Here is a 21,994-nt window from a genome sequence, read left to right on the forward strand (position 1 = left end):
TGAAAAAAATTTCTACAAAATACAAACAGATTCAGTGCAATGTAAACCCTGTCCCTTGTTCAAAAGCACTTCATCGACAAAAGAGAGCAGCTGTAGACACACATAACTAGAAGATACTGGAGGCGCAACATAAAAAAATCCCCCAAAATAAATTCTTTATTTAAAAACTACATTAAAAACCATCGCCTCTCCTTACCAAAAAACAAAAATACTCAAAAATCCAGAAATCTATACCAATGTTTCCTTTCATTAACACAAACCAATCATAGACTACAAGAATATTCATTTCTTTCTTTCAAATCCATCAGTTTTTGAAAGCATCCTGAAGGTGTCTTTTCATGATTTTATAAAACCTAATATTATTAAAACCCTTCAATACACAAAACAGCTCAAAAGTGATATGTATTCTACTTACAATTCCCAAAGTCATTGTTAAAGTAATAACAACCTGTCATAGCCTTTGTAAGATGAAATGACAGCAATTTCAAAAATGAAAAATGAGTTTAGAGATATACCATGTTTATGAATTTACTTGGGTTGTCACTCAAACATTATGAATATTACTATAAGACATTATCAGAAAATTGAAGCCAATTGATGCAAAAAAGACCTACATCATAGAGAAAATGTATGGAACAATATGGAACTAACACTGGGTGTCTAATTCTCTCCTACATACGAGGCCACCTCAACATCTGACCTTCAAACTATTCAAGATATTTGGCTAAACTTGCTTTTGGCTAAACTTACTATCATGACTTAAGATACACAGCCCAGGTGGCGAAGAAATAGGGGTGATCTCAAAAAAGGAAATGGAGTAGAGCCATCTGGATTTCTTGAAGGGTTTATTTTAGTTTATTTATTAAATATGCAACATTAAAGTTGTCTCTTCTTGAGAAGCAAGGTTTTCCAGCAATCAAAAGGTGTGTATCTATAACTTGTTATGTCTTTTACTGGGTAGTCTAAGTAATATCCCATTTGAACAATCCAACACATTTTTTGAAGGCTGTGCTGATGGCATTTCATTATTACAGTAGCACTTAAAGGTCCAGCACAAGTCAAGGTTCCTTCATGTTAGGTGCTGCATATGCATGTAGTATAAAAAGTCCAATTCTTGCACCAAGAATTTACAATCTTGGGCCCCAAACCTACAATGGCTTATGCATGTGTTTAACTTTAATGACGTGAGCAGTCCCACTGACCTGAAGCAAATAAACAAAGGAAAGGGAAACAACAGTAAACATTTTTTCCACAGACTGGATCTGTGCACAATTTCTAGATTTATTTTTTTTGTTAATGGAGACAAGTGACCAGATCAGTGTCAGTCATCTCAGTTCACCAGCTGTCTAGCCATTATCAGTTAGCAGTGTTCTGTAGGTATTAAGGAAGAACGGCGTCTTAGGGAGAATCTGAAGGAAGATAAGAATCCTGGTTTTGAATTTGGGTCCCCTGGCAACTGCAGCAGAAGGTCATACTGTGACATTCTGTACCTCGTGGGAGCACCCTACACCACCATGTTCATCCTTATAATATGATTGTGTGGTATCTAATGCAAAGTTTGTCAAGTTGGGTGTCTTTGGAAGGCTCATGATATACTGAGCATTGTTGTTATGGTGATGTTATAGTAACTGTTGTTACAGCAATGCTATAGGTTGTAATTTCAAGTATATAGTTATGAGGCTGAAAATGTGTCTTCATGGCTTAAAATAAGCCCAGGCAAAAACGCTCTATGAGCAGAGGGGCAGTTCACACCTCATCAAGGCATGGTATGGGACAAACACAGCCCAGCCTCACAGGAACAAAGGGCTCTGGCCTAGGCAGCAACAAAAGGATCTGTTTGACTCTCGAGTGAGTCACCCCCCTTCCTTTGGTCAGTTTGGGACTGCGATGAGGTAATGCTCACCTTACTCTGAAGGGGGAGAGCGGCACGAAGACAACAGGGAAGAAGGAACAGGATAAAAGGGAGAGACGTTTGCCATGCTCTTCCGCTCTCTTCCAACTCCATCTACAGACACCACCACCAAAAGACTGAAGTGCTGATCAAAGGGGAGAGCCTAGGTGAAGGGCAACCAGATAGCCTGTGGTGAGAAGCACCTAAGTTTGCTTTTATTTCATATGACCAAATCGGACTTGTTATGCTTTGACTTATACTCATTTAAAATCTCTCTTTTATAGTTAATAAATTTGTTTGTTTATTCTACCTGAAGCAGTGCGTTTGGTTTGAAGCGTGTCAGAGACTCCCTTTGGGATAACAAGCCTGGTGCATATCAATTTCTTTGTTAAATTGACAGACTCATATGGGCTTGCAGTGTCCAGCGGGCATAACTGGACACTGGAAGACAGAGGTTCCTACAGTTGTGTCTGAGACCAGAGATGTTGGCTGTTGTCGTTTGGTTGCACAATCCAAGGAGCAGCTTACATGCCAGAGGCTGTGCATGAACAGCCTAGGAGTGGGGGTTCTCACAGCAGAGCAGGGTAAGGCTGGCTCCCAGAGTCGAGGATTGGAGTGACCTAGCAGATCACCGGTCCAGATAACACTAGAGTGGAATGTCACACATACTCTCTCTTTTTCTTTGTTTACCAGATTGGAGCATTTAACATTTTAACTTTCTCTGGTAAAACCTAACTTCTTTGTATACAAACATGGTCCCTACTTCAATGACAAGAAGGATAACAATTATTCTGACTTTCACCCACTGTTGACAGCCATTTTTATTCCAGATTTCTCCGTATGATATTTTCAAAATGTAGAATCTGTGTTACAATCAAATGTGTGGTACCAGAGAGAAGGCGTACCAGTAATAATTATTCTCAAGCGTGCAGGCTTTATATTTTGTGACAAACAGCTTCATAAAAACAGCTCTCAATTTTGTCCATGTGCCTAAGAAAAGACAACAATGACTTTATGCCATACAGCAATAGGAAGACTGTGGCAGTTTTGTAGACATGTATTATATCACTGGAGTAAACAGATGATCCTTTACACCCTCTTCACCACCGCCTCAAAAAAAAAAAAAAAAAAAAAAAGACAAAAAGAGTTGCTAGGTGTGCAGTATTCATTGAAGTTACACATTTATTTTGCATAATTAGACAGAGGTTAAGAATTCCCCCCCCCCACTTTCTAGTTTCAGAGAACCTCCACTGCAGCCCTTTATATTTTGAGTGGTATGGTTTTGAAAGTGACCGGGCTTTCTTAGCACATACTGTACAAGGAAGCCTTAAAATTATTAAAGCCAAAATTTAACATTTGGAAACGATCTGAGCTTAGGAGAGATCTAAAGTAACTGGAAAGCTTAAGATTTTTCACAGTTCAAAGTAAAGAGTTTTAATAATGTTGAATTACTCTGATTCTCTGAACAAGTCCAGCATTCTAATCCCATCCAAACACTAATAAAATTTTTAAGTGTTTCATTAAATTTAAATTGCACAGTGTAAAGAAATTTTAAATTAATATAACACTTATTACAATAGGCCTGCTGTATTGTTTAGGGTCTATCAGATTTTCCGATTTAAACCCTTAAAGAGTTTACAACTTGGCTGTAAAAAGAACACATTCCAGATTGAACTTTACATAAAAGTTCCCAGCCAAAGTTTTTAGCCAAAAATTTCAACCCAAAAAATACAGATCGGAAAATGTTAAAGTACTAAGACAGGCACGAGTGATTATCCATATGCCCCCACCCACTAACAAACTTTCATATTTTTACACTGGTATTTGATTAGTGTCTTTGAGTATTTAAAACAGAAACCATCTTTAACATGAAGTTGCTACTGTACATGGTCAGAATATTTGTGCTTGAATGAGGGTGTATTCCCACTGATAGCTCAGGTTTTGCTTTCTACTTGATCCTGTGTTTGTCACATCACAGTTGTTGCCAGGGTAGTGAATTGTCTAGTGGTTTGAGTAGGGGTATCAAGTTTGCTAGGTTTTAATAAGGCTCTACATTGACCTGCTGTGTGGTCTTGGGTAAACCCCAGCCTCCCTGTCCCTCATTTTCTGCCTCTACAAAATGGAATAACAACTGCCTTAGAGGGGTAGTATACCGCTTAATGTTTGTAAAGAGCTTACAGATCCTTGGATGAAAGATGCTATGTTATTATCAGTGGAGGACATAAGTAAGAGTACAGAACATGTCCACTTTTTATTAACTGGAGATTAAAGGCCTAAATGATGAAACTCCAGTCTCCAGGTATTCAGCTATTACAGGTTTCAGAGTAGCAGCCGTGTTAGTCTGTATTCGCAAAAAGAAAAGGAGTACTTGTGGCACCTTAGAGACTAACAAATTTATTTGAGCATAAGCTTTCGTGAGCTACGAAAGCTTATGCTCAAATAAATTTGTTAGTCTCTAAGATACCACAAGTACTCCTTTTCTTTCAGCTGTTACAGTGATGAGGGCAGTATAAGAATCTAAACAGATAAACAGGAGACTATTCTGTATACTATTCTATTAGCACTTCGGATAGAAAGATCAGGTTATTTTGATATAGCCCACCCCGCTCAGAAGCACAAATTTCTCAAAAGAAGCAAAGACTGTATTTAGCTATAAAACGAGATGACATTTTGACTAAAATGTACAAAAGAATACTGTTCAGCTTAATGATACCATGACTGTGACACAGGGAACACCATCTGTTGGATTTGCCCTATCACTAAGTAGCAATTCTTGGGACTTTTGTTACCTGATCAGCTTTACAAAATGTACCACGTGAACCATTACTTCCACTTCTCTGCAACTAAAAGCATTCATCCTTTGCATCAAAATAGCTCTCTTTGGTTAATTTCACTTTAACCTCAAGTTCTCTTTCTCTAACTTCACTTTCAAACTTGTTTTAGAAGATATGACATAATTTTCTTTTATTTCTCATTTCTAATAACAAGGCAATATAGAACTGTTGTATGTGCATTAGTGGTTAATTAACATATAGTATATTAATGCAATAACATATGTACTATCTGAACAATAAGCATTACGAACTGGATTCACTCCAGCAGGTGCAAAGAGATGTATGTTGTACCCTCTTTGCCCAAAAAGAGCTTTGAACCTGATTTCTGTTAGTTTGTGCTTCCAGAACCTATGCCCTTAGTATAGCTATTAACTAGCATTTCATTGCCATTTGGGAATAATCTTCCACATCATTTCTTATGGCTGGAATAGTCTTTCACTTCTTGTGCACCTGTCTGTCTTCATCCAAAACCCTTCTTGCAACATACTTTGACATCAAGCCTATCAGTGATAATCCACTAGAGCAGTAGTTCCCAAACTTGTTCCGCCGCTTGTGCAGGGAAAGCCCCTGGCGGGCCACACTGGTTTGTTTACCTGCCGCGTCCGCAGGTTCGGCTGATCACGGCTCCCAGTGGCCGCGGTTCGCTGCTCCAAGGCCAATGGGAGCCGCTGGAAGCAGCGGCCAGTACGTCCCTCGGCTTGCGTCGCTTCCAGCAGCTCCCACTTGCCTGGAGCAGCAAACCGCGGCCACTGGGAGCCGCGATCGGCCAAACCTGCGGACACGGCAGGTAAACAAACCGGCTCGACCCTCCAGGGGCTTTCCCTGCACAAGAAGCGGAACAAGTTTGGGAACCACTGCTCTAGAGAGTGTCACCCATACCCCTGCTAACTTACTTCTCCTCTGTGGCCCTTCAGCTTTTTCCCTGTATTCGCCTGCCATAGCCCCCAGGCAAAATATTTTATTGGAGAGGATGCTTCTGTCCATGTCTTTTGGCAAACACTGTATAGCAGGTCAGGCTCCGGGAACTCTTCACATTTCAGCACCTCTCCTTAGAAGCTGAAGAACTTCGCTTTCTTTGGAGGCGGTCTGCGTGAAGTAACCTAGTCTGTGAGTCATATAATCACATTTTAAAAACAAGGATTAATTAAAAATAGAGAGGAAATGGTAGCAAAACAAAATAAACTATTTTCTCCCCTGAAAACTTCACAAAGCCTAATGAGACAGGTTTCCTTTATATTAGTTACAGAAAGAAAGGGAAAATCTCGCATCTCTAAAAAGCAAATCCCTCTTATGACCGTCCCTTCTCAGCTTGGCCCAGCCATTCTTTCTGTGTCTAGAGATCTTCTACCTCTTCCAGCCTACTTATCAAGTGGTTGGTGTAGAGTTCATTGTCATATCAGGGTGAGGTTACCTTAACATTTGCACAAAGAGTGTTTTATCGGGAGTACCATCTGGAGGGAATACAGAAGTCTTATTCTGTCCCCTATGCAAGAACTATTGTCCCCTAATCACTTTTGGGATGTTCCCCTACTTCTTGACTCCAAGTCTAAAATGTCACAAGCCATCTTGGACTCTTCTCATAGTCAAGATGATTGACTTGAGATTTGCATGTCTCTTTTTCTTATTTATAGTAGTTGAATCACCCTCCTGCCTCTTAAAATCTCTGTTGTCAGTTTTCCATTGCCATGAAATTATCAGAACTCCAGCCCTCTGTCACAGCGGGAAATGTAAATGATATAAAAAAAATTATAAAATTCAACTCACAAACACATTCAAAATAAATTATATGATCTGTACATTCCTGAAAACAATGCTGCCGTCCCAGAGCCTGCTCTGGACTTGCACCTGTCCTGGTACATGGAGAAGAGGGGGCAAGGACCACCCCCCCACCCCAGTTCCACCTCTGCACTAGGACAGGCACAATAGTATTTATGTTCTACTGAGAGCAAGCTTCTAGATGTTCCCCTTCATGGCATCCCTGGGGGAACAAATAACCCTCGGGGAACTGAGATCATGATGGAACTGGCAGGATGCAGAGTGGGTAACCTGCTTCATCATCCTAAAGGATGGTTCTAGTTCTCTGTAGCTTCTCACCTGAGTGGTGTAACTATCTGGCACAATGTAGACCCCAGCACTTACTGTTTTTTCTCCCCATACTACTTCCCCTGTATTTGTCTGCCACAGCTGATCACAAGATGTCGTATGCACATGTTTTTATTGGTTCTTTGTTTAAATATAATTTAGGCCCTGATCCTGCAGACTCTTATGCTTTACTGCCATGAGTAACCCCCTTAAAATCAATAGGATCAATCACATCTGTAAAGTTAAACACATGCATAATTGTTTGCAGGATCAGGGCCTTAGATTGCAATCTTCTTATGTCTTTTTGTTTTCCTGTAAAGCACCATGCACACTTACAGGGCTACATAAATAATAGTTGGCAGTATGGTAGATCTGCATCTAATCAAACAGTACAAAGCTGTTTCTAATAAGGTGAGCTTATTACAAAGCCAGGGTTATTCATGTTTGGGTAACTGAAATCCAAAAAAAGGTTTTGCTTTTGGAGGGCAGGGGGTTTCTTTAGTGTTATGGCAACTATTTACAACTAGAGAGTCAATTTTCCATGTTTCAGCTAGAAGACTTTTGTTGCTCAGAAATCTAATTTGTGTTATTTAGTCAAATGCTTTCTTCAAAAACAAATGCTTGTGGAAGTGCGTGTTGTCTGATAAACTAGATTTTCACCAAAGTGATACACCTGCTTTCCAGAGCAGAAAGAAGAGCTTTCTTTCTGGGCTCTGTCTCTTACGTCCTTCCATGATCTGGTATGCAGTTCTGGGTTCCCAAAATGGTTCCCTTGGAGTATCTAGCCTCTTGCAGACCCTGGCTCCGGGCCTTCCTCAGGATGCTTCCTGTGGTTTGAGCTCACTCTCAGTCTTTTTATAAGGTGTCCATTAATTTATCACCTGACCCTCATTCGTCTGTCCCCCTCAGGCTGGGAAGAGGCTAATTAATTACAGCACAAATGTAGCTGGCCCTATTTCCCTCTGCATAAAGCATGGTTTCCAAAAAAATTAAATACAATGACATGCACTCAAATGACACACAAGCTACATACTATCTCATGTTTCAGCATGTGCTATCATCTTATTGGAATCTAACATCTTTGTGAGAGTAACCATAAACTCATATAGATTCCAAAGAAAAGGAATTACGTGAGATGATCACAATATGTGATGTAGCATTTTAGTGCGGTTGTTTAATAGAATCATAGATTAGGGTTGTAAGAGACATCAGGAAGTCATCTAGTCCAACCTCCTGCTCAAAGCAGGTCCAAGCCCAACTAAATCATCCCAACCAGAGCTTTGTCAGGCGGGCCTTAAAAACCTTTAAGGATGGAGATTCCACCACCTCCCTAGGTAACCATTCCAGTGCTTCATCTCCCTCCGAGTGAAATAGTTTTTTCTAATATCCAACCTAGATCTCCCCCACTGCAACTTGAGATCATTGCTTCTTGTTCGGTCATCTGCCACCACTGAGAACAGCCTAGTTTCATCCTCTTTGGAAACCCCCTTCAGGAGTTGAAGGCTGCTATCAAATCCCCCCTCACTCTTCTCTTCTGCAGACTAAATAAGGCCAGTTCTCTCAGCCTCTCCTCATAAGGCATGTGCCCCAACCCCCTAAACATTTTCGTTGCCCTCTGCTGGACTCTCTCCAATTTGTCCACATCCTTTCTGTAGTAGGGGGGGCCCAAAACTGGATGCAATACTCCAGATGTGGCCTCACCAGTGCCAAACAGAGGGGAATAATCTCTTCCCTCAATCTGCTCGCAATGCTCCAACTAATGCAGCCAAATATGCCATTAGTCTTCTTGGCAACAAGGGCACACTGTTGACTCATATCCAGCTTCTCATCCACTGTAATCCCCAGGTCCTTTTCTGCAGAATTGCCGCTTAATCAGTTGGTCTCCAGCAGGGCCGGTGCAAGGATGTTTCGTGTCCAAGGCAAAACTTCCACCTTGTGCCCACCCTCTCCCGCCAGAGCCCTGCAGCAGCTCCCCGCCCCCCCGCCCTGAGGCTCCCCCCTGCGGCAGCTCCCCACCACCGCCACCCCCCTTCCCCACGGCCCAGGGAGCCGCATGACGCAACTCCCTGATGTGCAGCAGCTCCCCTCGGCCCAGGGAGCAGTGCGGCAGCTCCCCGCCCCAGCTCACCTCTGCTCCTCCTCCTCTCCCCTGAGCACGCCGCCCCGCTCTGCTTCTCCCGCCTCCCAGGCTTGCGGCACCAAACAGCTGATTGGCGCTGCAAGCCTGGGAGGCGGGAGAAGCAGAACGGGCCGGCATGCTCAGGGGAGGAGGAGGAGCAAAGGTGAGCTGGGGCGGGAAGCGGTTCCCCTGCGAGCCGTGCCCCCCTGCCTCGTTACTTGCTGCAGGCAGCGCTCCCCGCGCCCCCCTGCCCCAGCTCACCTCCGCTTCACCGCCTCCCCGGAGTGTGCTTTTGGCCGCCCCCAACCACTTGGCAACCTAGGCAACTGCCTAGTTCACCTAGTGGTTGCACCGGCCCTGGTTTCCATCCTGTAGCAGTGCATGGGATTCTTCCGTCCTAAGTGCAGGACTCTGCACGTGTCCTTCTTGAACCTCATCAGATTTCTTTTGGCCCAATCCTCCAATTTGTCTAGGTCACTCTGGACCCTATCCCTACCCTCCAGCACATCTGCCTCTCCCCCCAGCTTAAGTGTCATCCGCGAACTTGCTGAGGGTGCAATCCATCCCATCATCCAGATCATTAATGAAGATGTTGAACCAAACTGGCCCCAGGACCGACCCCTGGGGCACTCCGTTTGATACCAGCTGCCTACTAGACATTGAGCTGTTGAACACATTACCCGCTGAGCCCTACAATCTAGCCAGCTTTTTATCCACCTTATAGTCCATTCATCCAATCCATACCTTTTTAACTTGCTGGCAAGCATACTGGGGGAGACTGTATTAAAAGCTTTGCTAAAGTCAAGATATATCATATCCACCGCTTTCCCCATATTCACAGAGCTAGTTATCTCATCACAGAAGGCAATCAGGTTGGTCAGGCATGACTTGCCCTTGGTGAATCCATGTTGACTGTTCCTGATCACCTTCCTCTCCCCAAGTGCTTCAAAATGGATTCCTTGAGGACCTTCTCCACGATTTTTCCAGGGACTGAGGTGAGGCTGACCTGTCTGTAGTTCCCCGGATTCTCCTCCTTCCCTTTTTTAAAGATGGACACTATATTTTCCTTTTTCCAATCATCTGGGACCTCCTCCAATTGCCACAAGTTTTCAAAGATAATGGCCAAAGGCGCTGCAATCACATCAGCCAACTCCCTCAGCACCCTCGGATGCATTAGATCTGGACCCATGGACTTGTGCATGTTCATCTTTTCTAAACAGTCCGTAACCTGTTCTTTCACCACTGAGGGCTGCTCACCTCCACCCCATACTGTGCTGCCCAATGCAGCAGTCTGGGAGCTGACCTTGTCTGTGGGGACCGAGGCAAAAAAGGCATTGGAGTACTTCAGCTTTTTCCACATCCTCTATCACTAGGTTGCCTCCCCATTCAGTAAGGGTCCCACACTTTCCCTGACCACCTTCTTGTTGCTAACATACCTGTAGAAACTCTTCTTGTTACCCTTCACATCCCTTGCTAGCTGCAACTCCAGTTGTCCTTTTGCCTTCCTGATTACACCTCTGCATGCTCGAGAAGTATTTTTATTCTCCTCCGTACTCATCTGTCCAAGGTTCTACTTCTTGTAAGCTTCCTTTTTGTGTTTTAAGCTCACTGAAGATTTTGCTGTTAAGTCAACGTGGTCACCTGCCATATTGGCTATTCTTTCTGCACATTGGGATGGTTTATTCCTGCGCCCTCCATAAGGCTTCTTTAAAATACAGCCAGCTCTCCTGGACTCCGTTCCCCCTCATATTAGCCTCCCAGGGGATCCTGCCCATCAGTTCCCTGAGGGACTCAAAGTCTGCTTTTCTGAAGTCCAGGGTCTGTATTCTGCTGTTCTCCTTTCTACATTTTGTCAGAATCCTGAACTCAACCATCTCATGGTCACTGCTGCCCAGGTTGCCACCCACTTCTACTTCCCCTACCAATTCGTCCCTGTTTGTAAACAGCAGGTCAAGAGGAGCATGGTCTCTAGTTGGTTCCTCCAGCACTTGCACCAGCATGTTGTCCCCAACGCTCTCTAAAAACTTCCTGGATTGTCTGTGCACCACTGTATTCCTCTCCCAGCAGATGTCAGGGTGATTGAAGTCCCCCATGAGACCCGGGGCCTGTGATGTGAAAACTTCTGTTAGTTGTCTGAAGAAAGCCTTGTCTACCTCATCCTCCTGGTCTGGTGGTCTATAGCAGACACCCAACATGACATCATCCTTGTTGCTCTTGCCTCTAAACTTAACCCAAAGACTCTCAACAGGCTTTTCTCCAGTTTCATTCTGGAGGTCTGAGCAATCATACCGCTCTCTTACATACAGTGCAACTCCTCCACCTTTTCTCCCCTGCATGTTCTTCCTGAAAAGTTTATACCCATCCATGATAGTGCTCCAGTCATGCGAGTTACCCCACCAAGTCTCTGTTATTCCAAACACATCATAGTTCCTTGACTGTGCCAGGACTTCCAATACTTCTTGCTTGTTTCCCAGGCTTCTTGTGTTCGTGTATAGGCACCTAAGATAACTAGCCGATTGTCCTACTTTCTCAGTATGAATCAGAAGGGATGATCCATTGAGTAATTAAATTTTAAATTACCTGTTTGTCATCTAAACCACAAATATACATGTAATTGGGAATCAGACAATGCTATTGCTAGTTAAGTCGATGAGCACTTTAGTTTAAGGTAACAAAATGGTCAAGAAACCTATTATGTATTTGGAAGCCATAAATACATCACAACAAACAGAGAGAGGACTAGCTACTGATCAAACACTGCCCGCGTGTTTCATATATTCAGGCCTCTAACCCCCTCCTGAAGTCCCTTCCTTACCAGATCATCCATTATAAGAAAGAAGCTTTTGGTCCTGATTTTCAAAAGGTGCTGCCCACCTGCAGATCACATTAACTTCACTGCAATCTGTGAATGCAAAGCACTTTTGAAAATCAGGCCATTTATTTCTTATATTCCAGAGAATGTTATAAGTAAGTTTTCACTGTTCACATACACTGTTTTGTTTCCTTTACATTTCCCTCTGTCCAAAGTGGCACAACTTCTCCCTATTAAAGCATGCAAACTGTCCCGCCACAAACACCAAACACTCAGGATGTCATCCCTGATTTGATCTCAATGTACAGACTATTATTAATTCCAATAGATAACTCAAAACATTCATTTAGCTGCCAGAAATGGCATGTTCGAAGCAGTCTAAAGATTATGGAGTTTTCCAGCTGAACAGTATTCTTTTGTACATTTTAGTCAAAATGTAATTACCTACTTTTGAAAAAGTGCATTCTTGCCATTACATTCTAATGCAGGGGTGGCCAACCTGAGCCTGAGAAGAAGCCGGAATTTACCAGTGTACATTGCCAAAGAGCCACAGTAATAAATCAGCAGCCTCACATCAGCTCCCTGATCCGCTCCCAGCACCTCCCACCCACCAGCAGCCCCACCGATCAGCACCTCCTGATCAGCTGTTTCGTGGCATGCAAGAGGCTGGAGGGGGGCAAGGGGGAGGAGCAAGGGCACAGCAGGCTCAGGGAGGGGGCGGGAAGGGATGGAGTAGGGGCAGGGCCTGTGGCAGAGAAGTGAGCACCCCCCAGCACATTGGAGAGTTGGCACCAGAAGCTCCAGATTCAGAATTAACTTCTAAAGAGCCACATGTGCAACATGTTGGCCATCCCTGTTCTAATGTGTTTAAAATTTAAGTCTCCTTGTCATCTAAAATGTAAACACAGAGTGCTAATGACCCAGCCTAAACACACACACACACACAAAGTTCAGGTTGACAAATACTTCACTGGGTAAGTAAGTAGTAATAAAGCTGAAATATTGACAGATTTAGACTATTGATTAGCCCGATGAATAATATAGAACTGCTATAAGGTTTTTTGTTTTTTTTTTAAACCAGATTTCAACTTCAGGTTCAGAATGGATATCTAAAGCACAAGCATTATGTTGAGAATTTGTCTTCCATTTGGTAGGGTGAAGCCATCTCATACACTTCCAATGCAATTTGCACAGAAGTTAAAGTATGACAAAGAGTAGCTGATGCTGACTCCAATGAAATACAATGGAATAGATATTTTTAACTGCGCTTTAGACTAATCTCTGCAAGACAACCTGAGCTTTGGGTGAATGCTGGCTAAATATTTATTGTATAGATACTTGCATTTCAAAGCTAATTTGTGAAGGGAGACAGCTATTTGGATATTCTAGAATGATTTACTTGGAGACTAAAGGAAGGAACACTGACTTTCTAAGTAGTAAATAAATCCAACTAACTAGAGCTTCAAACAACCCCAAGATGTGTTTATAGTATATCTAAACAAAATATGAGTAGTTTTGCAATGCATAATAAAAAAATTAAACATGCTGTTCACACTAGTCCACTAAGAAGTCTGTTATTTTGTAACAATTTATTTGTGCTTCTACTTTACAATTTCAATGTTCAGCAGTAAACTCTCATATCCACGCACAACATATTTAATCATGTAACCATGATTAGCTTCTTAGAAGAATGTGGAACTTGGAATGCAGAGTATGGAACCCAGTATTAACGATTAGATAAACGATACACAAGGTAAGTATAACAAATTTGATAGGATTCTTTACCAAGAAAGGAAAAACATTTTAGCCTCAAGTGAAAATCCAAGCAAACTGATGGATTAGCCAGGGTTCCATGGTGTGGATGGAGAAGACTGAGAATAAAATATATTTAATCATAGACAGCAACTGCTGAGCATTCATTTCCCCCCTCCCCCAGTTCATATGTTTCTCTTTTCATTCCTTCTGCAACTGCATTAGATTAAAAATCTGTTAGGACAATCAATTCTAGAGTGCCCTATGTAAAGATCTAAACTCCGTTAGATTAAACTGGTAGCAATGTCACCACAGTAGAAGCCAGTCTTTTCTAGGCTATTGTATTCAATTTCAAAGCTCAGTGTCAATTAGAAAACTCTGTCCTTTGAGTCTGCATAATAATAGAAGGCTTTTGAATTAATTGTTAAATGAACAGTAAATCTGTAAATAAATCCTGTCAATTTAATAAGGTTTACTTCATACTGAAAGACTAGCTGTAATTTACATCATAAAGAAGGTTGACACTTCTATACTGTAAAATGAGTATATTAATATGTAGTTACTTTTTTGTGTGCAATTTTACTTAATTAGATTTAAAAAACCCTCTACAGTTAAAAGACTGTTAAGGTTGCAAAGTCAAGACACAAAATTTCAGGTATGCCAGAATTAAGATTGCCTTAATCCCCCAATCCTCCTCCTTGTACATATACATTATGATACAGTCTTTAATTACATGATCACTTGCTATTTTTAAACACAGTACCCCTGCAGACACAGAATGGATGGTGCTCACTGAATGAGCGATTCAATATTTTGCTTTCTCCTCATTGTTCAATGTGTGCCCCCAGGCCTTATTTTCTGCACGTTATTCAAACCCTGCTCTGAATTATTAATTTCCTCCTGCACACTTCTATGAAGCTAATACTATGAGTATTTGACAAATATTAATGAATTTATTTTCACAACCTTCTTTGAGATAAGGCTGCATTATCCCCATTTTACAGATGGGTAACTGAAGTTAAGAGAGAGAAAGATCAAAAGTGTACATTGGATGTCCAATTTGAGATGCCTAAGGCCTGATTTTTTCAGAATGCTTTGCATCTTATACAACTTTATATACTCAAAGCACCGTTTCCAGTTACTTCAGTTGCAGTTGTGAGTACTTAGCCCCTGAATCTCAAGCAGAGCACCAAGAAAGAAAAAGGAACACATGATTAGTAGCCACTCGCAAAATGTTTGGTTTAAGTGACTTTCCCAGAATCACAAAGGAACTCTGTGGAAGAGGCAGGGCTAGATTCCAGTTCTCCAGGGCAACACTCAGCTGTCTTAACCATGACACTGTCCTTCCTGCTCCTGCAACCTCCTGCCTCGTTCACCATGCACCTTCCAATTTCTGCAACAAATGAGGCAGGAGTTCTACAGACAACAGCCTTCTTCATTACAAAACCCTGATTCATCCCCAGAGCACCATCCATCCTGTACAATGAATAAGGCAGGGACGGGTGGGGGGGGGGGGGGAGGAGGAGGAGGAGGAGGGAAATAGCACGTGATCATATAATTAAAGGCTGTATCACAATGCATACGCACAAAGTGACTGAATTAATGTTGCACAGGTGACCTTAATTCTCAAATTTCCTAAACTTTTGAGGGCTTAACTTTTGCAACCTTAACATTCTTTTAATCTAGGTGTGTGTAACTTCCCTTGATATTTTATAAAAGAAAACTGAAAAGACAGAAAATCCATCACACACTGACTTCTACAAACCAGTTCTTGGAAACAGCTGAACTTTTTTTGCTTAAACTTTAAAATATATATGTATAAAAAAATCAGACTGAAGCAAGCATGCAAAATGGAAAATTTCAGCCCAAACAATTAAATTTTCGCAAAATATAAGCAACTGAAAACAGGGTTTATAATAATCAATATAATAGAATCATAGGACTGGAATGGACCTTGAGAAGTCACTAGTCCAGTCCCCTGCACTGATGGGATGACAAAGTATTATCTAGACCTGTGGTTCTCGAAGCCGGTCCGCCGCTTGTTCAGGGAAAGCCCCTGGCGGGCCGGACCGGTTTGTTTACCTGCCACATCCACAGGTTAGGCCAATCGCGGCTCCCACTGGCTATGGTTCGCCGCTCCAGGCCAATGGGGGCTGTGGGAAGTGGTGCGGGCAAAGGGACGTGCTGGCCGCCCTTCCCGCAGCCCCCATTGGCCTGGAGTGGTGAACCGTGGCCAGTGGGAGCCGCAATCAGCCGAACCTGCGGACGCAGCAGGTAAACAAACTAGTCCGGCCCGCCAGGGGCTTTCCCTGAACAAGCAACGGACCGGCTTTGAGAACCACTGATCTGGACCATCCCTGACAGATGTCTATCTAACCTGCTCTTAAAAATTTCCAATGATGGAGATTCCATAACCTCCCTAGGCAATTTATTCCAGTGCTTAACCAACCTGACAGTTGGGAAATTTTTCCTAATGTCCAACTTAAACCGTCCTTGTTGAAATTTAAGCCCGTTGCTTCCTGTCCTATCCTCAGAGGTTAAGGAGAACAACTTTTCTCCCTCCTTCTTGTAACAACCTTTTATGTATTGAAAACTCTTATGTCCCCTCTCAGTCTTTTCCAGATTAAACAAACCCAAATTTTTCAGTCTTTCCTCATAGGTCATATTTTCTAGACCTTTAATCATTTTTGTTGCTCTTCTCTGGACTTCCTCCAATTTGTCCACATCTTTCTTGAAATGTTGCACCCAGAACTGGACACAATACTCCAGCTGAATCAGGGCTAATCAGTGCAGAGTAGAAAGGAAGAATTACTTCTCATGTCTCGCTTACAGCACTCCTGCTAATACATCCCAGAATGATGTTTGCTTTTTTTGCAAGTGTGTTACACTGTTGACTCGTATTTAGCCTACGATCTACTATGACCCCCAGATCCCTTTCCGCAGTACTCCTTCCTAGGTAGTCATTTCCCATTTTGTATGTGTGCAACTGATTGTGCCTTCCTATGTGGAGTACTTTGCATTTGTCCTTATTGAATTTCATCGTCTTTACTTCAGACCATTTCTCCAGTTTGTCCAGATCATTTTGAATTAATGGAAAGTGTCGAGCAACTGTAACTAGAAGACACTACGAATTCCTCCCATGATTCTACTGAGACAGACAAATAATTCTGCACTGCTGAAGTTTTTTCCTCCCACACTCCAATGGCATCAACTTTTGTGACAATCTTGGGTAAAACACACAAAATCTACACATTCAGTTCAATGACTCAAATCAAATTTTTAAATCTGCATTAGTAAAAGATTACTTTTAAAAGCAGATATTAATTTCAACCAAATGTGGTATTAAAAAGTACCATGATAGCTTCATAAATACATTTCTCTCATGAATCACTGGATTAATTAACTGGACTTTTTTAATGATTCAGTATAACAGAACTGCACACTAAGATGTGTCTTGCCAGTTCCCAGTCAACTCGGTACTGTAATTTTATTCTGATCACGCAGGTTTTTGTTTTTTTAACCCCGTACCTGGAGATGAACTGGAAAGTATTAAATACTTTGTAAGTAGTAAAAGGGAAGGTCCTTAGACTAGTATTTCTCTATATTGTTTGGCATCGTTGAACTTTTAAAAATACCCACTAGTATTACTGAAAATCTACAGTGTGTAAGTTAGAGGATTTTTGCATTTGAATGGTGGATATGTCAAATACTCATATTGTCCTTTTAAGGGCAGCTTCTCCTTTTTCAGTCCCTATTACCTACGCATTTTTCTCCATCTCTAAGGGGCCATTTTTCCTGATCACCTCCTAATTTTATCTTCAAGGATAAAAAATATGGAACCAAAATTCTCTTAAATTACACTGAAGTCAGAGTAACACTTTCTCATACCAACCACTTTTCCACCAGAAATACAAAATTATCTGCTAGCAAAAAAAGGCATTACAGGAGTGAGTGAAAACCACAGCAACTCAGTAATCCTGCTCTCCCCCGCCCTCAAAAAAAGCACTGAAAAACAATCCCACCAGCAAACTGAGCTCAGTCAGCGAGAAGCAGGGCACCGTGTGTTAAAGAAAGCTAAGAACTGAGCATGTATAGCAACCCATCCCATTGTAGGGGTATGGCACTACAAATGTTCTGGGTTTTCTTCCTGTCTCCATCTGCTACTTGGAGGACATACTGTAATGGCAAGTATAATACACTCCTAGTGTGATCGGCCACTATTTTAGTTCACAAATTTAACAAAGCTTAGTTTGCAAGAGTCTAATCCAAGTTATTTGTGCTATAAAATACACCAGTGCAAATGTCCTGAGTACAGCAATGCCACAAATGACAAATAGGGAGTCACGCTGAAAGAGAGAGAACCCTATGACCTCAGAGGTTCCAGAGCTCAGTGAGCAGCTATTGCAACTCCTGATTCATATATGACAACATTGTAATTTCCTGTTACTGTCTATCAAACTTTAAAAACTACTAAAAAGTCCTACTAAAATCTTCAATTTCAATACAAAATCTGTATAAAATACTCAGCTAGCCAAAAAGTCCAAACAGCGCTGTCATCAATCACTGATTTACTGAAAACAACTAAAAAGTCACTTTTTAAACTGTGCACAGTACCTTGTTACAACTGGTTTCCATTAGATATTGACCAAGATTTTCAAAAGCGACCAATGATTATGAGTGCCTCAGTTTTGGGGGTACCTACCTGGAGACATCTTCATAGAACTTGGGTTTTCACAAAGTGCTGAAGACACACTTTGAAAAGCAGGCCTCATTAAAGTATCTCAAAAGTGGATGCCCCAAAACATGGAGGCACCCAAAACCATTAGTGACTTTTGAAAATCTTGGCCATTATAAATAATTGCATCTAGGTTAGTTATCACCCGAATGATTAAAGAATCAGAAAAGATGCCTTATAGTGATAGACGCAAGGAGCTCAATCTATTTAACTTTACTAAGAAAAGGTTCAGGGGTGACTTGATTACAGTCAATGAATTACCTACATGGGAAATAAATATTTGATAATAAGCACTTCAGACTAGCAAAGAAAAGTAATACATGATCCAATAGCAGGAAGCTGAAGCTAGACAAATTGAGACTGGAAATAAGGGGAACGTATCTAAGAGAGGGTAATTAACCATTGGAACAATTTACCAAAGGTCATGGTAGATGCTCTATGACTAGCAATTTTTAAATCAAGATTGGATTTTTGTTTAAAAGATATGCTATAAGAACTATTTTGGGGGAACTTTGATGGCCTGTGTTATACAGGAAGGAGGTCAGACTAGATGATCACAATGGCCCTTTTTGGCTTTGGAATCTATGAATCCTTCTATGGTTTAATTTTTGTTCTGAACTACTGTTATAATGCTACACTTATACATTTTCTTATAACTTTCACCTTTTCAGAATTGCAGTTAGGGCTGTTAAAAAGTGACCAGATTCTTTACAAAAGAATTCCAAAAAATCCCAATGAATTTCAAAAGAAAAAATGGCAAAGTCGTCTTTCATAATTATTCCTTTATATATTAGCAATGAAGCAAAATAATCACGAAAAACATCAATGATAAAAGATGCTATAATCATTTGAGGGCATCTGAAAAGAGATTCAGGAATTGTAAAGTAAAATATCTGATAAACAACTTTAAATGAAATGTTAAGAAAAACCAGAGGAGAAAACAGTTTGTAATTAAACATCAGATTTTTAAATCTCAATTCATCTGAGCCTCTGTTAGAATAATTATTAAACAGATATTGTACCTGTTGGAATGAGACAATCTTTCCAATCAAAATATCCTGCATAAATGCCAGGTTCTAATGAGCCAACTATAGGATCTGCCTTCAATTCAATGTAAATTTCAAACAGTCTTTGATCCAACTCCTTTAAGGATTCCATACTAATCTAAAATCAAAGCAAAAAGAAAAGTACATTTATCCATTAATTATGAAAGCAAGAATAATCACCATGAATTCATGGCTCGTCTTCTCTTTGATTTTTAGGAAACATGCCATATGCTTACAACCTTATAATTTTAAACAGTATCTCTTTGACTCTAAGAATTTCCATACTGGATCACATCACTGGGCAGACTAGTCCAGTATCAGATGCTTCACAGAAAGATGAAAGAAACTCCATAGTGGAGAATCATGGAATAACCTTCCCATAAGCATAATTTCTTCCTAACTCTGTCATTTAGGTTTTGATCTGGCATCACTGAAGGCAATGGGAATTTTGCCAGTGACTTCAATGGGAGCAGGATCAAGCCTTTAGTGGTTGGCTTATGTCCTGAAACATGAATGTTTAAAATCTTTATCATATTTTTAACCCACCTAATGTAATTGTGGATTTTTTTAATTATTCATTGTATACAGAGTTTAATCCTTTTGAAAAATTCAGATCTGTGACCTCCTAGCAGTTTAGTCAAAGTTCATTTCAAGTACTATTTTAAAGTATCCTTGTACAACAAAACAATAAGCTGCAGCTCTTTTGGCTACTGTATGGAGCAGGGATGTGCTCTTCTTTCCTTTGTGCAAATACAGATAAATACAAGCACTACAATTACTGAAACCTCCAAATAAAGTAACTAAACCGTGAAATGCTCTTACAAAAAGATTAGTCAATGAGATACATGTATGTGTACGTTTCACTTGCTCGCTATATTTAAATTAAAGACTGTACCTCTTTCAATACTGTACAAGTATTTTCTTCTTAATATAACTACACAAGACAGCTACATTTTCTAAAGCAATTCCAGAACATAATGTGAAACCTGAAATGTAGACAATACTAAAAGTAGTAGAAAGCTAACATCCTGATATCACCATGAATGCTACTTAAACAAGTCATGCAGAAAATGACATGGGACCACTTGTTGACAGAGCTTATCAGATTTCAAGGTAAAACTTTTTAAATGTCACTCAGTCACTGTGAGGTTTAGGCACTTCCAGGATGAGAGGTGTTCAGGTGAGAGGAGAAGGCTCAAGACAAACCCAGGAGAACAGAAGTAAAAGGCTGGGGGGGGGGGAGGGAAGGGGGGGACGACACCTAGTACTTCACTGCCGTCTTCCCATGCAGACTTATCAGATAGGAGTTCCTGTGCAGAAAACCACTCAAAGATTCACTGAATGAAGCAAGGAGGAAATCATTGATGCTTCTGTTGCTCTGCCTTCTCCTCCGACACACCTAATCTGTTCCTGAGCACTCTAAGCACAAATCACTGGGTCTGATGGTGGTGTAGATGGTGAGAGAAGGTCTCTTGAGCTAGATATGGGGAGAGAAACAGGAGTTCTGGAGGGGAATGTGAAATGGGAGAAAGCAGGTATATTGGTGGGGGCATGGAGGCTCCCAGCAGCAGAGGAGTCCAATGGGAGAAATTGGTGCTCAGGAGCAGCATACACTAGTGCTTTCCTGTTTTCTCCACCTAGCAAACCTCCTGAGCTTTGTCAGAAGTGAGTCCAACAGCTGAGAACCACAAAGGATCATAAAAAGGAGCTCAGGAGATCGGCAGGAGGGGAATATTCAGGAGGGCAGTGAGAACTGGGCCTCAGGAAAAGGTCAGGGATGCAATTCCTTACCTCCCCACCACCCACTTCCTGTGAAATTTCTGAAGTTTGCAAAGGGGAGAACCCTCACAGAGACCTACCCCACCTCTTCCTGCTCCTGCCTGTGAGAGTCTTAGGATTGGCAGCCTCCCTCAAGAACCTTTTAATAGAAAAATCTCCCCCACCGTCCCCATGGACAAGTGGACAAGTCTCTTAGTGACAGGTTACATTTTCAGCTTTAGCTCTGTAAGGAAAAGGGATAGTGATACAAGCTAAGGTCTCTATTTTCATGTCCATGAGTCAGCTAGGAACTTTAGAATCTAAAGAACAAAAGTTTGGTCTTGTGCATAAATCTCATACTTTTATATTTCTCTGGATTTCTGTTTTTTTTTGGGGGGGGGGGGAGGGGAGGTGGCTACAAAATGGCATACTTACCTAGCCCCTTTTCCACTTCAGTTCATAATGTACAGAAAAATTCTACCTCAGCAGCAGATCTAACCTACTATGAGACTCACAAGGTGTGTGAAGTAATACCTTTTATTGGACCAACTTCTCTTGGTGAAAGAGAAACTTTAGAGCTCCAAATATCAATACTGAAGGACATTATCTTACCCACCTTGTCTCTCTCATATCCACGGAGTAACATGGATACAACAACACTGCAAACCACTAATTATCAGGTAGATATAGTTTTTTAGTGTGGATCTTAGGGTGGAGGTGTGGGGAGTTGGGATTTATAAGGGAAACTCATTTGTAATTTTAATTATGGAGCAACAGCTCAAATTTATATTCCCACTTTCTCAAGAATTAGTTCATTCTGCCTTTTATTTCACCCTCATCTTCATTCTGCAAGCCTTAACTGACTCCATATATTATTTGTTTGCTTCTATCCTTTCCACTTACAGTACAGTTTTGGTTTGTTTTTAGCCATATGACTGTGTTTGGTTCTTTAGCCATGAATTCTC

The 21,994-nt window shown here is 41.3% G+C and overlaps 1 protein-coding gene across 3 annotated transcripts in view; it reads right to left on the reverse strand.

Moving 5' to 3' along the window:
* Positions 1-21,994, reverse strand: part of EXOC2 (exocyst complex component 2) — a 186,676-nt gene that overhangs the window by 34,234 nt on the left and 130,448 nt on the right. For 2 of the 3 annotated variants that reach the window (XM_048839740.2, XM_048839741.2), the window contains one exon: positions 19,248-19,389. In XM_048839740.2, the coding sequence (XP_048695697.1) occupies positions 19,248-19,389 (142 nt within the window). Of the gene's footprint in view, positions 1-5,629; positions 5,831-19,247; positions 19,390-21,994 lie in introns of those variants that run through there. The other variant, XM_048839742.2, reaches the window with a different exon arrangement.

The sequence above is a fragment of the Caretta caretta genome, chromosome 2 (assembly GCF_965140235.1).
Source record: "Caretta caretta isolate rCarCar2 chromosome 2, rCarCar1.hap1, whole genome shotgun sequence".
In the NCBI taxonomy this organism is placed as follows: Eukaryota; Metazoa; Chordata; order Testudines; family Cheloniidae; genus Caretta; species Caretta caretta.